At 37.1% G+C, this 17,387-nt stretch overlaps 1 protein-coding gene across 1 annotated transcript in view; it reads right to left on the bottom strand.

Annotated features, from left to right (window-relative positions):
- TLL1 (tolloid like 1) overlaps positions 1–17,387 on the bottom strand; it is a 235,514-nt gene that overhangs the window by 32,877 nt on the left and 185,250 nt on the right. The window contains exons 15-16 of the mRNA XM_030926364.1: positions 15,368–15,528; positions 3,137–3,317 (exon numbers count right to left, since the gene is read on the bottom strand). Of these exons, the coding sequence (XP_030782224.1) occupies positions 3,137–3,317; positions 15,368–15,528 (342 nt within the window). The remainder of the gene's footprint in view (positions 1–3,136; positions 3,318–15,367; positions 15,529–17,387) is intronic.

Genomic DNA, 17,387 nt, shown 5'->3' with positions numbered 1-17,387 from the left:
TGCCTAGATTTCCATTAACATTTTACCACCTACAACATTTTACACCATGGAATGGCTGAACCATCTTTGTAGCACAGAAGAGTCCACAAAGTGCATTTGCCATAACTTATTTATGATTTTCCTGTTGTCGCAATATTAGGTAGCTCCAAATTTCCGTCACTATCACATCATTTTGAAATTCTTTTTCCAGATTTTGAGATATTTCTTGATGAAAGAGTCCCATGAATGGGATTTCTGGGGCAAATGGAGTAGTCATTTTAATGACTCTTGATTTCTATGATAAATTTCATTCTGTAGAATTTCTGACAATAAATCCAGTAACACATTTTGTCAAAGCCCCCCATAGTGAGTGTTAACATTTAAAAAAAAACTTAGATTTTGTTTGTGAAGTATAGTATCTTTACAGTTGGCATACTTACTTTCTAATAATGTAGTTACAGTGAATTACTTGGCTTTTGACATATGATTATATATTATCACACTGAAAGCATTAGATATTAGAACTCTGATATTTGCAATGTGAACAGACATCAATTAAAATGGATAATCTTTTGTAAATTATGACTTCATAAGATCATCATAATGAGGACACTTATTCACCTAAACTCTTATTTTCTGCCATCTCTTGGTAATACAATAGCAATTTATTACAAACATGTTTTTAACCTTCCCTTTTCCTGGGCAAACATCTTTCCCGCTAACAGAAACTCTCAGGAAATTAAATATGAAAGAGATCTAATCACTCATCCAGAACCACAGTATTTTAAACATCAATCTGACAAACAGCCAAGACTTTTTAACGATTCACAAAGTGAACCCTGAAAATTTATACTTAATAATAATTGTCTTGGACTTTACAAAACAATAATCTAATAAAGAAGTGAAAATTATATCTGCTGTTGTTTTCCAGGTCATAAGGAAAAGAACTAATGCCATTTGCCAAGGTCATGATCAGTTCTTATGGTTAAGAGAATGGTCTTCGGACCAAGAGATACTAGGTTTAAATGCTCTGTGACACCGAGCAGCTTACTTAACTCCTCAGCTGCCTCATCTGTCATATAAATACGTGAATATAACAATATAAAATGAAACTTTGAGGTTTATTTTCTTCATGAACTTCATTGTTCAGTTTAGTTAACTAATACTCCATCAAACAATCTAGGCTAGACTCTTTGAAAACTATTGTCATGTTAATTGATTTATATATATATGTATTTTAAGTGCACTGATAAATACTTAAAACATGGATGATTGTATGAAATGTAAGTATGCATTGGTGAACATAATTTACAGCAAGTTACCTGTTATTGGCTCAAGTACTACCAAGGTGCTCAGTTAATTTTACAAAGCACAGTTCCACAGAGATAAAAAATAAAGACCATATATGCTCATGTGGTAGAGAACAGCATCTTCTGCACAAGCCTTCAGAGCTGTATTTCAAAGAATTAAGGAAGCATCTCTTATATTTCAGCAGTACTGTTTCTAAGGACATGAATAATCTGTTTTTATAATTTGGAAATTTTTTTCTTACCAAAAATATCAGAAAGCAAATTTTAAATTTTCTGAGTAACTAAATTTAATCATACTTTGTAGTCAGTATTTGTAGCATGTTTCTTTTCTTAAAACAATTTAAAATTAAATATATGACTAAAGTAACATAAAAAGGATCCTGAATACATTATTTTTAAAAATTATTTTATATTCATGTGGTACGTGTGCAGGTTACATGAGAATATTGCGCAATGTTAGGGTTTGAGGTTTCTATTGAACCCATCACCCAAATAGTGAACACAGTACTCACTAGTAACTTCAATTATTATGACAAAATTCATTTACCTCATCATTTCAATTTTTAAAATAAATATTTAGATAGCGCTAAGATAAGTAACCTGTCTCTACCTAAATGCTGGGTCACTTAAACTTCATAAGTCACATAATATTTATAAAATAATGAAGTCTTAAAAAGTCTCATTTTCATTAAAATATTAAAACTGTACTTTGAATAATATGAAACTTAAATGAATACCTGAGAGACATTTGTAAAAGGTCATTTAAACTGGGAATAAAGAAGGAAATGAGAAAATGGGAGTCGAGGTCCATTGTATTCTGGAGGCACTTTTCTGTATGACTTGGAACTCAATGGAGCTTGTGAACCATTAACTTCAATTACTCTGAAAACCCCAAACAAACCCTGGACATTGTAAATCTCATTAATTTTAAACACATGAGGACCAGAATAAATGGCCTTTGAATTAACTCAATCCAAATTACTAATATTAAAACATAATTGGAATTCAGTTGCTCTAAATTGCTTGCTAGTTGCAAAGACAGAATAGATTGCTATACTAAGGCTTGTTACAATTTTATCTACTTGAGAAGTTTCAAAATAATGTTTTTATAAAGTATGATACTGAGATTGAGAAAAAAATTTCTTGTTTTTTTTTATATATTTCCATAAAATCTGGGGAGTTTTATAAAATTTCAGATCTTTAAGAAGGAAATTTTACTTTGAGTTGCTTAAACTAAATGTTAAATTCCGAACACAAAAGTGCAAACCATTCAGTACAGCTAACCATACATTATATTTAGTAAAATTATAATTTCTGTGTTTCTAGGTTTCTTACTGCAACCACTTCTATAACGATGAGGCTAAGCACAATTTTAATATTAGCCTAATAATAATGAAAATGTATGAAAATAGAAAGAAATACATTGCTAAATAAAAAGATATAAAAGTGTTGCTAAAATGAGATGACATTTTCCAAACACAAAGAAAACTTATTTTGAAAAATCTGCCCCTTGTTGGAGCTCTTGTATCATTATTTCCATCCACCCATAAAAAGCAAAGTCACTATATAAAAATATTACTATAATTAAAAGTGTTGTTTGTACCAGCCTTTATAATATCTGACTAGATTTTATGTAAGATTTAATTGTTTGCAGGCAACATTCCATCAGGGCCCCTCTTATTAATATCCTAATTTTAAGTAAAATATTATTAAACCTATGTCAAATGGTAAGGCCTTCTTCTTCAAGTTGCATTTGCAGAAAACGATGAAAAATAGATCACACACAACTTAATCCAATGCACATTGAAAATCTGTAATATACACATACAACATGTGAATACTTATACCTGAGAAAAAATGTGCTTTGAAGCCCTTCTTGGACACAGTATTGTCAGATTTGAATTCGATTCTCATATTGTTGAACTGGGATGTGATCACTTCAGGCACTTCAGCGCCACAGAATTTGCCATGCAATTTAGACTCAGAGGAAAGACCACTCCAGATCTCCACATAATCATATTTGCAAACCTAGAAAAAAACGTGGTTATCAGTTGCCAGATATGTGAGTACAAGATGATAGACATTTATCTTAGAAAAATGTATCTTGCCGGGCGCGGTGACTCAAGCCTGTAATCCCAGCACTTTGGGAGGCCGAGACGGGCGGATCACGAGGTCAGGAGATCGAGACCATCCTGGCTAACACGGTGAAACCCCGTCTCTACTAAAAACATACAAAAAACTAGCCGGGCGAGGTGGCAGGCGCCTGTAGTCCCAGCTACTCCGGAGGCGGAGGCAGGAGAATGGCGTGAACCCAGGAGGCGGAGCTTCCAGTGAGCGGAGATCCGGCCACTGCACTCCAGCCTGGGCGACAGAGCCAGACTCCGTCTCAAAAAAAAAAAAAAAAAAAAAAGAAAAAGAAAAGAAAAATGTATCTTGTTTTTCCCATTTTACTCTTATGGTAGTCAAACTAGAACTAACAGGTAAGGAAAAAAATCTGACCAGACACGGTGGCTCACTCCTGTAATCCTAGCACACAGCTACTAGCAATAGAAATAGCTCTTTCCATTGTAGAGATGAGAAAACTGAAGTTCAGAGATTTTTATACAGCTCGTCCAAAATGATGCTTGTCATACATACATGACACTGTGGTGATTAACAACAAGGAGTTTGGCTTAGTCCAGTGCTGTCTCCCAGAAACACCACATTCTAATGAGAACAGCACCATTAGTAACTTTAAAAGAGAAAGAGGGATACTTGATGTATAATAAAAAAGATTATTTGCCTTTTAAACTTACTAACAGGACTGATATTTCTTAATTTCTTTTTGTTGCTGAGTGTTGTGAAGTTACTCTGTAGGACTGCTGCAGGACTGCAAACACATAGGAACGCTATTCAGTGCAAAGGAGGTAAGAATTTATATTAAAATAAGGTAGCCTCATTCTGATTTATATATAATATACCAACAACACCAAAATGGAAGAAGCTAAATGAATGCCAGGTATTTTTAAGCAATTTTATGGCCACTAACAGATGTTACTATAACACACTTTTCCAAAGTTCCAATAGGGCACACGTTCAAGAACAAATCTTGCATGAATGACCTTATTACATAAATGTGTAATTAGCAAGGTTTAACAATGCATATGATTGAACCCTGGGGCATGATCTGTGCTTTGAAATATGTCAACTCAAATTACTCATTCTTGTGATATTAATTAGGTGATAAATAAGCAAAATGCTGCTAGGGAAAATGAAATAAGTTTTCTACTGACTTTGTTACAATTGCAATTTTTGTTTGGAGAGTTCCAACATAGTATAAAGGACTGTTTCCACAGCTAAAGATGTTGCCATTGACTTTCCTTTGCAATATCAATATAATGAATAAAATAATGATGTTTTAGGCCTAACCCATTATTCTGTAAGTCAAGTTTTTGCTCAGGTCTTTTATTTTAAATAGCTAAGTTGTCAAACTATGAAAATACAGAGAATTCTGTAACAGCTTTCTACACAGTAGCAGCATTATAAATTAAAGAACACACGAATATGTGAACAGAGTTTGTAAAGAGCCCTTCTATGAATGGTGACCCTGACTATGAGAATAATGCTTAAAGAACACAACACCTTAGTTATATAAAACCATCTCCCCTGTTTTCTCCTGAATGCAGACCTCTAGACTTATTACAAATATCTATCAATTAATAAATCAAAATGTCACACCCAACACAGTAATAGCTTAAGGGAAAACGATGGGAGTAGATGTCATTCAACACTAAGTTCATATCAAATTGCAGAATTGGTAAGGACATTCACGTTTTCAAAAGGTGTAGCTCAAAAAAAAAACCTCTCTAAAAAGAGTATAAAAATTATTTTCGAGGGGCCGAGCAAGATGGCCAAATAGGAACAGCTCCAGTCTCCAACTCCCAGCGCGAGGGACACAGAAGACCGGTGATTTCTGCATTTTCAACTGAGGTACTGGGGTCACCTCACTAGGGAGTGCCAGACAATCGGTGCTGGTCAGCTGCTGCAGCCCGACCAGAGAGAGCTGAAGCAGGGCGAGGCATGACCACACCTGGGAAGAGCAAGGGGGAAGGGAATCCGTTTTCCTAGCCAGGGGAACTGAGACACACAGCACCTGGAAAATCGGGTGACTCCCACTCCAATACTGCGCTTTAAGCAAACGGGCACACCAGGAGAATATATCCCACACCTGGCCGGGAGGGTCCCACGCCCACGGAGCCTCCCTCATTCCTAACACAGCAGTCTGCGATCTAACCACAAGGCAGCAGCGAGGCTGGGGGAGGGGCGCCTGCCATTGCTGAGGCTTAAGTAGGTAAACAAAGCCGCTGGGAAGCTCAAACAGGGTGGAGCTCACAGCAGCTCAAGGAAAACTGCCTGTCTCTGTAGACTCCACCTCTGGGGACAGGGCACAGTTAACAACAACAACAACAGAAGCAGCAGGAACCTCTGCAGACGCAAACGACTCTGACAGCTTTGAAGAGAGCAGTGGATCTCCCAACAAGGAGGTTGAGATCTGAGAAGGGACAGACTGCCTGCTCAAGTGGGTCCCTGACCCCTGAGTAGCCTAACTGGGAGACATCCCCCACTAGGGGCAGTCTGACACCCCACACCTCACAGGGTGGAGTACACCCCTGAGAGGAAACTTCCAAAGGAAGAATCAGACAGGTACACTTGCTGTTCAGCAATATTCTATCTTCTGCAACCTCTGCTGCTGATACCCAGGCAAACAGGGTCTGGAGGGGACCTCAAGCAATCTCCAACAGACCTACAGCTGAGGGTCCTGACTGTTAGAAGGAAAACTATCAAACAGGAAGGACACCTATACCAAAACCCCATCAGTACGTCACCATCATCAAAGACCAGAGGCAGATAAAACCACAAAGATGGGGAAAAAGCAGGGCAGAAAAGCTGGAAATTCAAAAAATAAGAGCGCATCTCCCCCTGCAAAGGAGCGCAGCCCATCGCCAGCAACGGATCGAAGCTGGTCAGAGAATGACTTTGACGAGATGAGAGAAGAAGGCTTCAGTCCATCAAACTTCTCAGAGCTAAAGGAGGAATTACATACCCAGCGCAAAGAAACTAAAAATCTTGAAAAAAGAGTAGAAGAATTGACAGCTAGAATAATTAATGCAGAGAAGGTCATAAACGAAGTGACAGAGATGAAAACCATGACACGAGAAATACGTGACAAATGCACAAGCTTCAGTAACCGACTTGATCAACTGGAAGAAAGAGTATCAGCGATTGAGGATCAAATGAATGAAATGAAGCGAGAAGAGAAACCAAAAGAAAAAGGAAGAAAAAGAAATGAACAAAGCCTGCAAGAAGTATGGGATTATGTAAAAAGACCAAATCTACGTCTGATTGGGGTGCCTGAAAGTCAGGGGGAAAATGGAACCAAGTTGGAAAACACTCTTCAGGATATCATCCAGGAGAACTTCCCCAACCTAGTAGGGCGGGCCAACATTCAAATTCAGGAAATACAGAGAACGCCACAAAGATACTCCTCCAGAAGAGCAACTCCAAGACACATAATTGCCAGATTCACCAAAGTTGAAATGAAGGAAAGAATCTTAAGGGCAGCGAGAGAGAAAGGTCAGGTTACCCACAAAGGGAAGCCCATCAGACTAACAGCAGATTTCTCAGCAGAAACTCTACAAGTCAGAAGACAGTGGGGGCCAATATTCAACATTCTTAAAGAAAAGAATTTTAAACCCAGAATTTCATATCCAGCCAAACTAAGTGTCATAAGTGAAGGAGAAATAAAATCCTTTGCAGATAAGCAAATGCTTAGAGATTTTGTCACTACCAGGCCTGCCTTACAAGAGACCCTGAAGGAAGCCCTAAACATGGAAAGGAACAACCGGTACCAGCCATTGCAAAAACATGCCAAAATGTAAAGACCATCGAGGCTAGGAAGAAACTGCATCAACTAACGAGCAAAATAACCAGTTAATATCATAATGGCAGGATCAAGTTCACACATAACAATATTAACTTTAAATGTAAATGGACTAAATGCTCCAATGAAAAGACACAGACTGGCAAACTGGATAAAGAGTCAAGACCCATCAGTCTGCTGTATTCAGGAGACCCATCTCACATGCAGAGACATACATAGGCTCAAAATAAAGGGATGGAGGAAGATCTACCAAGCAAATGGAGAACAAAAAAAAGCAGGGGTTGCAATTCTAGTCTCTGATAAAACAGACTTTAAGCCACCAAAGATCAAAAGAGACAAAGGAGGCCATTACATAATGGTAAAGGGATCAATTCAACAGGAAGAGCTAACTCTCCTAAATATATATGGACCCAACACAGGAGCCCCCAATTCATAAAGCAAGTCCTTAGAGACTTGCAAACAGACTTAGACTTCCAAACAATAATAATGGGAGACTTCAACACTCCACTGTCAACATTAGACAGATCAACGAGACAGAAAGTTAACAAGGATATCCAGGAATTGAACTCATCTCTGCACCAAGCAGACCTAATAGACATCTATAGAACTCTCCACCCCAAATCAACAGAATATACATTCTTCTCAGCACCACATCACACTTATTCCAAAATTGACCACATAATTGGAAGTAAAGCACTCCTCAGCAAATGTAAAAGAACAGAAATTATACCAAACTGTCTCTCAGACCACAGCGCAATCAAACTAGAACTCAGGACTAAGAAACTCAATCAAAACCACTCAACTACATGGAAACTGAACAACCTGCTCCTGAATGACTACTGGGTACATAATGAAATGAAGGCAGAAATAAAGATGTTCTTTGAAACCAATGAGAACAAAGATACAACATACCAGAATCTCTGGGACACATTTAAAGCAGTGTGTAGAGGGAAATTTATAGCACTAAATGCCCACAAGAGAAAGCTGGAAAGATCTAAAATTGACACTCTAACATCACAATTAAAAGAACTAGAGAGGCAAGAGCAAACACATTCAAAAGCTAGCAGAAGGCAAGAAATAACTAAGATCAGAGCAGAACTGAAGGAGATAGAGACACAAAAAACCCTCCAAAAAACCAATGAATCCAGGAGTTGGTTTTTTGAAAAGATCAACAAAATTGACAGACCGCTAACAAGACTAATAAAGAAGAAAAGAGAGAAGAATCAAATAGACGCAATAAAAAATGATAAAGGGGATATCACCACGGACCCCACAGAAATACAAACTACCATCAGAGAATACTATAAACACCTCTACGCAAATCAACTAGAAAATCTAGAAGAAATGGATAATTTCCTGGACACTTACACTCTTCCAAGACAAAACCAGGAAGAAGTTGAATCCCTGAATAGACCAATAGCAGGCTCTGAAATTGAGGCAACAATTAATAGCCTACCCACCAAAAAAAGTCCAGGACCAGATGGATTCACAGCTGAATTCTACAAGAGGTACAAGGAGGAGCTGGTACCATTCCTTCTGAAACTATTCCAAACAATTGAAAAAGAGGGAATCCTCCCTAACTCATTTTATGAGGCCAACATCATCCTGATACCAAAGCCTGGCAGAGACACAACAAAAAAAGAGAATTTTAGACCAATATCCCTGATGAACATCGATGCAAAAATCCTCAATAAAATACTGGCAAACCAGATTCAGCAGCACATCAAAAAGCTTATCCACCATGATCAAGTGGGCTTCATCCCTGGGATGCAAGGCTGGTTTAACATTCGCAAATCAATAAACGTAATCCAGCATATAAACAGAACCAAAGACAAGAACCACATGATTATCTCAATAGATGCAGAAAAGGCTTTTGACAAAATTCAACAGCCCTTCATGCTAAAAATGCTCAATAAATTCGGTATTGATGGAACGTACTTCAAAATAATAAGAGCTATTTATGACAAACCCACAGCTAATATCATACTGAATGGGCAAAAACTGGAAAAATTCCCTTTGAAAACTGGCACAAGACAGGGATGCCCTCTCTCACCACTCCTATTCAACATAGTGTTGGAAGTTCTGGCTAGGGCAATCAGGCAAGAGAAAGAAATAAAGGGTATTCAGTTAGGAAAAGAAGAAGTCAAATTGTCCCTGTTTGCAGATGACATGATTGTATATTTAGAAAACCCCATTGTCTCAGCCCCAAATCTCCTTAAGCTGATAAGAAACTTCAGCAAAGTCTCAGGATACAAAATTAATGTGCAAAAATCACAAGCATTCTTATACACCAGTAACAGACAACAGAGAGCCAAATCAGGAATGAACTTCCATTCACAATTGCTTCAAAGAGAATAAAATACTTAGGAATCCAACTTACAAGGGATGTAAAGGACCTCTTCAAGGAGAACTACAAACCACTGCTCAGTGAAATCAAAGAGGACACTAACAAATGGAAGAACATACCATGCTCATGGATAGGAAGAATCAATATCGTGAAAATGGCCATACTGCCCTGGGTTATTTATAGATTCAATGCCATCCCCATCAAGCTATCAATGAGTTTCTTCACAGAATTGGAAAAAACTGCTTTAAAGTTCATATGGAACCAAAAAAGAGCCCGCATTGCCAAGACAATCCTAAGTCAAAAGGACAAAGCGGGAGGCGTCACGCTACCTGACTTCAAACTATACTACAAGGCTACAGTAACCAAAACAGCATGGTACTGGTACCAAAACAGAGATATAGACCAATGGAACAGAACAGAGTCCTCAGAAATAATACCACACAACTACAGCCATCTGATCTTTGACGAACCTGAGAGAAACAAGAAATGGGGAAAGGATTCCCTATTTAATAAATGGTGCTGGGAAAATTGGCTAGCCATAAGTAGAAAGCTGAAACTGGATCCTTTCCTTACTCCTTATACGAAGATTAATTCAAGATGGATTAGAGACTTAAATGTTAGACCTAATACCATAAAAACCCTAGAAGAAAACCTAGGTAGTACCATTCAGGACATAGGTATGGGCAAGGACTTCATGTCTAAAACACCAAAAGCAACGGCAGCAAAAGCCGAAATTGACAAATGGGATCTAATTAAACTAAAGAGCTTCTGCACAGCAAAAGAAACTACCATCAGAGTGAACAGGCAACCTACAGAATGGGAGAAAATTTTTGCAATCTACTCATCTGACAAAGGGCTAATATCCAGAATCTACAAAGAACTCAAACAAATATACAAGAAAAAAACAAACAACCCCATCAAAAAGTGGGCAAAGGATATGAACAGACATTTCTCAAAAGAAGACATTCATACAGCCAACAGACACATGAAAAAATGCTCATCGTCACTCGCCATCAGAGAAATGCAAATCAAAACCACAATGAGATACCATCTCACACCAGTTAGAATGGCAATCATTAAGAAGTCAGGAAACAACAGGTGTTGGAGAGGATGTGGAGAAATAGGAACACTTTTACACTGTTGGTGGGATTGTAAACTAGTTCAACCATTATGGAAAACAGTATGGCAATTCCTCAAGGATCTAGAACTGGATGTACCATATGACCCAGCCATCCCACTACTGGGTATATACCCAAAGGATTATAAATCATGCTGCTATAAAGACACATGCACACGTATGTTTATTGCGGCACTATTCACAATAGCAAAGACTTGGAATCAACCCAAATGTCCATCTGTGACAGACTGGATTAAGAAAATGTGGCACATATACACCATGGAATACTATGCAGCCATAAAAAAGGATGAGTTTGCGTCCTTTGTAGGGACATGGATGCAGCTGGAAACCATCATTCTTAGCAAACTATCACAAGAACAGAAAACCAAACACCGCATGTTCTCACTCATAGGTGGGAACTGAACAATGAGATTACTTGGACTCGGGAAGGGGAACATCACACACCGGGGCCTATCATGGGGAGGGGGGAGGGGGGAGGGATTGCATTGGGAGTTATACCTGATATAAATGATGAATTGATGGGTGCTGACGAGTTGATGGGTGCAGCACACCAACATGGCACAAGTATACATATGTAACAAACCTGCACATTATGCACATGTACCCTAGAACTTAAAGTATAATAAAAAAAAAATTTAAAAAAAAATATTTTCTTTACTTATTAAAAGAAAATTATATTTCATGTGGATAAAGTATGTTAAAATGATAAATTGCAGTCTTTCTCATTAAAAGAAGTTACATATAATGTTAAAAAGAAGCTCAAATGGCCCATTGAGTTCCAAGATTCTACAATTCCTTGAAATATGTAAGTTCATCCCTTTCCCTTTTTTTTTTTTTTTTTTTTTTTTTTACTTTTTAAAATTATACTTTAAGTTCTAGGGTACATGTGCACAACTTGCAGGTTTGTTACGTATGTATACTTATGCCATGTTGGTGTGCTGCACCCATCAACTCATCATTTACATTAGGTATATCTCCTAATGCTATCCCGCCCCTTTACCCCCACTCCACAACAGGCCCCCGTGTGTGATGTTCTCCACCCTGTTTCCAAGTGTTCTCATTGTTCAGTTCCCATCTATGAGTGAGAACATGCGGTGTTTGGTTTTCTGTTCTTGTGATAGTTTGCTAAGAATGATGGTTTCCAGCTGCATCCATGCCCCTACAAAGGACATTAACTCATCCTTTTTTACATCTGCATAGTATTCCATGGTGTATACGTGCCACATTTTCTTAATCCAGCCTGTCATTGATGGACATTTGGGTTAGCTCCAAGTCTTTGCTATTGTGAATAGTGCCACAATAAACATACGTGTGCATGTATCTTTATAGCAGCATGATTTATAATCCTTTAGCTATATACCCAGTAATGGGATAGCTGGGTCAAATGGTATTTCTAGTTGTAGACCCTTCAGGAATCACCACACTGTATTCCATAATGGTTGAACTAGTTTACAGCCCCATCAACAGTGTAAAAGCATTCCTATTTCTCCACATCCTCCCCAGCACCTGTTGTTTCCTGAGTTTTTAATGATCACCATTCTAACTGGAGTGAGATGGTATCTCATTGTGGTTTTGATTTCCATTTCTCTGATGGCCAGTGATGATGAGCATTTTTTCACATGTCTGTTGGCTGCATAAATGTCTTCTTTTGAGAAGTGTCTGTTCATATCCTTCACCCACTTTTTGATGGGGTTCTTTGATTTTTTCTTGTAAATATTTTTAAGTTCTTTGTAGATTCTGGATATTAGCCCTTTGTCAGATGGGTAGATTGTAAAAATTTTCTCCCACTCTGTAGGTTGCCTGTTCACTCTGATGGTAGCAAATCAATAAATGTAATCCATCATATGAACAGAACCAAAGACAAAAACCACATGATTATCTCAATAGATGCAGAAAAGGCCTTCGACAAAATCCAACAGCCCTTCATGCTAAAAACTCTGAATATACTAGGTATTGATGGGATGTATCTCAAAATAATAAGAGCTATTTATGAGAAACCCACAGCCAATATCATACTGAATGGGCAAAAACTGGAAGCATTCCCTTTGAAAACTGGCACAAGACAGGGATGCCCTCTCTCATCACTTCTATTCAACATAGTGTTGGAAGTTCTGACCAGGGCAATCAGGCAGAAGAAAGAAATAAAGGGTATTCAATGAGGAAAAGAGGAAGTCAAATTGTCCCTGTTGCAGATGACATGATTGTATATTTAGAAAACCCCTTCATCTCAACCCCAAATCTCCTTAAGCTGATAAGCAACTTCAGCAAAGTCTCAGGAACAAAATCAATGTGCAAAAATCACAAGTATTCTTATACACCAGTACCAGACAAACAGAGAGCCAAATCATGAAGGAACTCCCATTCACAATAGCATCAAAGAGAATAAAATACCTAGGAATCCAACTTACAAGGGATGTGAAGGTCCTTTTCAAGAAGAACTATAAGCCACTGCTCAACAAAACAAAAGAGGACACAGACAAATGGAAGAACATTCCATGCTTATGGATAGGAAGAATCAATATAATGAAAATGGCCATACTGCCAAAGGTAATTTATAGATTCAACGCCATCCCCATCAAGCTACCAATGACTTTCTTCACAGAATTGGAAAAAACTACTTTAAAGTTTGTATGGAACCAAAAAAGAGCCCACATTGTCAAGACAATCCTAAGCCAAAAGAACAAAGCTGTAGGCATCATGCTACCCGACTTCAGACTATACTACATACTACAAGGCTACAGTAACCAAAGCAGCATGGTACTGGTACCAAAACAGAGACAAAGACCAATAGAACAGAACAGAGCCCTCAGAAATAATACCACACATTTTCAACCATCTGATCTTTGACAAACCTGACAAAAACAAGAAATGGGGAAAGGATTATCTATTTAACAAATGGTGCTGGGAAAACTGACTAGCCATATGTAGAAAGCTGAAGCTGGATCCCTCCCTTACACCTTATACAAAAATTAATTCAAGATGGATTAAAGACTTAAATGTTGGACCTAAAACCATAAAAACCCTAGAAGAAAACCTAGGCAATACCATTCAGGACATAGGCATGAGCAAGGACTTCATGACTAAAACACCAAAAGCAATGGCAACAAAAGCCAAGATTGACAAATGAGATCTAATGAAACTAAAAGGCTTCTGCACAGTGAAAGTTAATCACATTTCAAACTTTAATTCTCTTTAAGGGAACATAGGAGTCAGCTACCTCTTTTTTACCCAAAAGCCACTGGTAAAAAGCTAAAACTTCCTTGGTTACTACAAGTAGAATTAAGAGGAAAAAAAAATAATTAAAAGGAAAGAGGTCAGGCGCTATGACTGATGCCTGTAATCCCAGCACTTTGGAAAGCTGAGGCAGGCAGACCACTTGAGGTCAGGAGTTCAAGACTGGCCTTGCCAACATGGTGAAACGTAATCTCTACTAAATACAAAAATTAGCTGGGTGTGGTGGTGCATGCCTGTAATCCCAGCTATTCAGGAGGCTGAGGCAGGAAGAATTGTTTGAGCCGGGGAGGCGGAGGTTGCAGTGAGCCAAGATAGCACCACTGCTCTCCATCCTGGGCAACAGAGTGGGACTCCGTCTCAAAAAAATAAAAAAAAATAAAAAAAAGAAAGGAAAGATAGACACACAAAAGTAAAACTATGGTATAAAACCCACAAATACTACCAACAATTATTGCTTCAGTGGCACAGATACATTACATTTCTGTTCTCTGAAATACATCAGAGACAAAAGTGTCCAACTGACATACATCAAAGACAAAATAATTTTTGTGGGTTAATTTTATTTTATGGATGGATAAAAATCATGTTCATTTAATAAACATCAAAAATATTGTTCGGAGAAAGGATGCAAAGGAAATTAGAAAAAGAAGAGAGCGTACAGAAGATTAAACAAAACAAACGTTTATAACCTTTCCTCTGTAATTAAACCAGTGTTGACCAGTCATACAAAGGACATTGTTCTAAAAGTTCCCATTTCAGGCTTGACATTCCATTTGAATTTGATGTCTATGTGTGCACTAGCACAAAGGACTTTTCAAATAAATGATTTCACTTGTTTAAATGTAATCACCTGACAGAAACTGTACCTTTAGTAGAGTAAGCTAAATTCTGTATAAAAAAAAATGATAGCTTTAGATAAAGACATATTTACTGAGGTTAAAAAATTAATCTTTCTTTCTTTGTGAACTATGAGCACATTCATAATGAAAAGCTATGTATATAATGACAATATACCCATTTCCATAAGTAAAATATGCCATGTTCTTCCAAATGATATTTTTGTTATGACTCAGCCAGAGGGTTTTGGTTTTTTTTTTTTTCTAGAAGTGTTTATGTGACATGAAGGTGATCCTAAACACTCCATAGTTATTTAATAAATCAAGAAAATGGTAAATATTAAATACACTACATAAAAACTCCCTCTAGGTAATCTTCAATCTTCCAGAAAGAGTCTAAATTATCATCCAATGCCAACAAGATTCATAAGCAGTTGCAGAAATGAGCAGTAGGACAAAGAAAGAATACAATGTCTATACGATTTTACTACATCTTTCTTTTTCTTCCTCTGTTTCTTTCTTTCTTTCTTTTTTAATTTGACAGTTTGCCTTCAGGGAGTTCCAAAACATGATTTTTAAAAATTACAGTTATTGTTCACTTACTTCATTGCCTTCTAATTCAAAAAACTCAAACTTCACAGAAATTCTGTACTGGGTTGGTGCAACCACTTGCCACACACAGTTCTTATTAGGAGGATACTCCTTGGGCCAGCCGGGGGTGGTTATGGTGCCGTTAAGTTTGGTAAGAAGTCCACCACACGCGGCTAGAAGAAAAGAAAAGGAAAAGGTATATTCTCCCCATAAAGTCACCCACTTCTTAGCACCTGTCCATTAATTAATACCAAAACACCTCAGCACTAAATTTCAACCATCTTCTGGATTTTAAAATCCAGAAATGGTAGTCTCTGTTCCTTGGTCTTTATACAAGTACTATAGTCATTAAACCTCATTTTTAAAGTGTTATTTTGTAGCTTAAGAGCCGAGAATATTATGGCCGTACTAAATTTTAGTAGCTTTAAAGTAAGGGGAGCAATGTAAAAAGATGAAAAAAAAACCTGGATCTCAATTTTCTTATCTTTAGAGTTGGTCTAAGAATATCTTGTAGTGCCTTGGCCACTGTAGAATTAAGGAAAAAATTATATTTTTTTGTCAGAATTGAGAAGGGTGTTAGGAGATTTAAGGAAAATATACATGTAAAGCATGATATAGGCTGATGTAATAAACCGAATCAATTGTTCATTTCCTCAAACTTTTTTTTTCCAAGACAAGTAATTCAATATTACCTGAGCTACCAGCCAAGATAAATTAAGGTAACTAGAACATACTTGTTATTCCAAAAAGTCCCATTTAAATACTGATTTTCTTTTTAAATAGATCTATGATGATCTACTTTTAAAAGGTTCTATTTAACTTTCCTCTCTTCCTTATGGACAGTGAAATTAGCAAAATCATGGTATCCAAAAGCAAGCTGAGTGAAAAGAACATACGCTGTACACTGTTCATAATTAATTCCTAAGGAGTCAAGAGTTACCTAAAATAACTGGTCCCTTTTTTGTCTTTGTGCGTGTGTGTGTGTGTGTGTGTGTACACATATACATATATGCTATATTTATGAGTATATACAAACACTACCTGTACATTTACTTTTACCACTTTCTTGGTAAATTATGATAAAGTAAGTATTTCTAGTTGCTCCACAGAAACAGTAGTTTTGTTATTTTTTGATTGTCTCATATACAATGTCCTCTTTTAAAAATATACTGCTTCATTACTGGGTCTTTTTCATTCTGGTAAAGGGGGAAAATTAGTAGTTTAATAGGTGGGATAGAGACTTCTGGAAGTCAAATAGGAAAGTTCAAACTTTTAAAAAGAAACAGGAAGTCTCTGATTTTTGCTGAATAGGTCAGCGGGGGGGTGTCCGTTAAGCAAATAATGCTTTCCGCTTTGCCACTTATTATATCCTCTATTGCAGGTACAGTAGAAAACAGGTGCTCATTTTCAGAGGACTAACATTTTGGAGGGAGACACAAACAGTAAACCAATAAATACATAAATATAAATAATGTTAAACTGCTACACATTCTATGAAGATGTACTTTGCCAAAATTTTTAAAGAGAAATAAAGGAGGAATAGACTGGAGGAAGAAAGATCTTCCAATTCATCCTGCCTGTAATAGCAGTATGGGGCCTGTAATAGGATGGAGGTAGGAAACTAAAAAAGAGTTAGCTTTAAAATCTGAAGGAAGGGATCATGGGTAATGATAACAAAACATTGTACAAGAAACCTCATCTTAGAATGTAAATAGGAAATGCAGATAACCATGACAAATATGTCTTTTAAAAAAATCAATCATTTATTGATAAAACACATATTTATATCCTGCTTTATGCCTGACTGTGCTAGATGTTGGAGATGTAAAGATGATTCTGACTCAAGACTTCTCATTTTAATAAGGGAGACATACCTATAGACTATATTAAGAAAATATAAAAACAAATAATGGATAGATGGATGGATGAAGAAATGGGAGGATGAATAGATGGATAGAGAGGTGAATGAAATTCTAGATCTAGATAGAGACAGAAATATATCTAGATATATTAACATACATATACATGGTGG

Source organism: Rhinopithecus roxellana, chromosome 2 (genome assembly GCF_007565055.1).
Source record: "Rhinopithecus roxellana isolate Shanxi Qingling chromosome 2, ASM756505v1, whole genome shotgun sequence".
Taxonomy (NCBI): domain Eukaryota; kingdom Metazoa; phylum Chordata; class Mammalia; order Primates; family Cercopithecidae; genus Rhinopithecus; species Rhinopithecus roxellana.
This window is presented reverse-complemented; position numbering and strand designations above follow the sequence as displayed.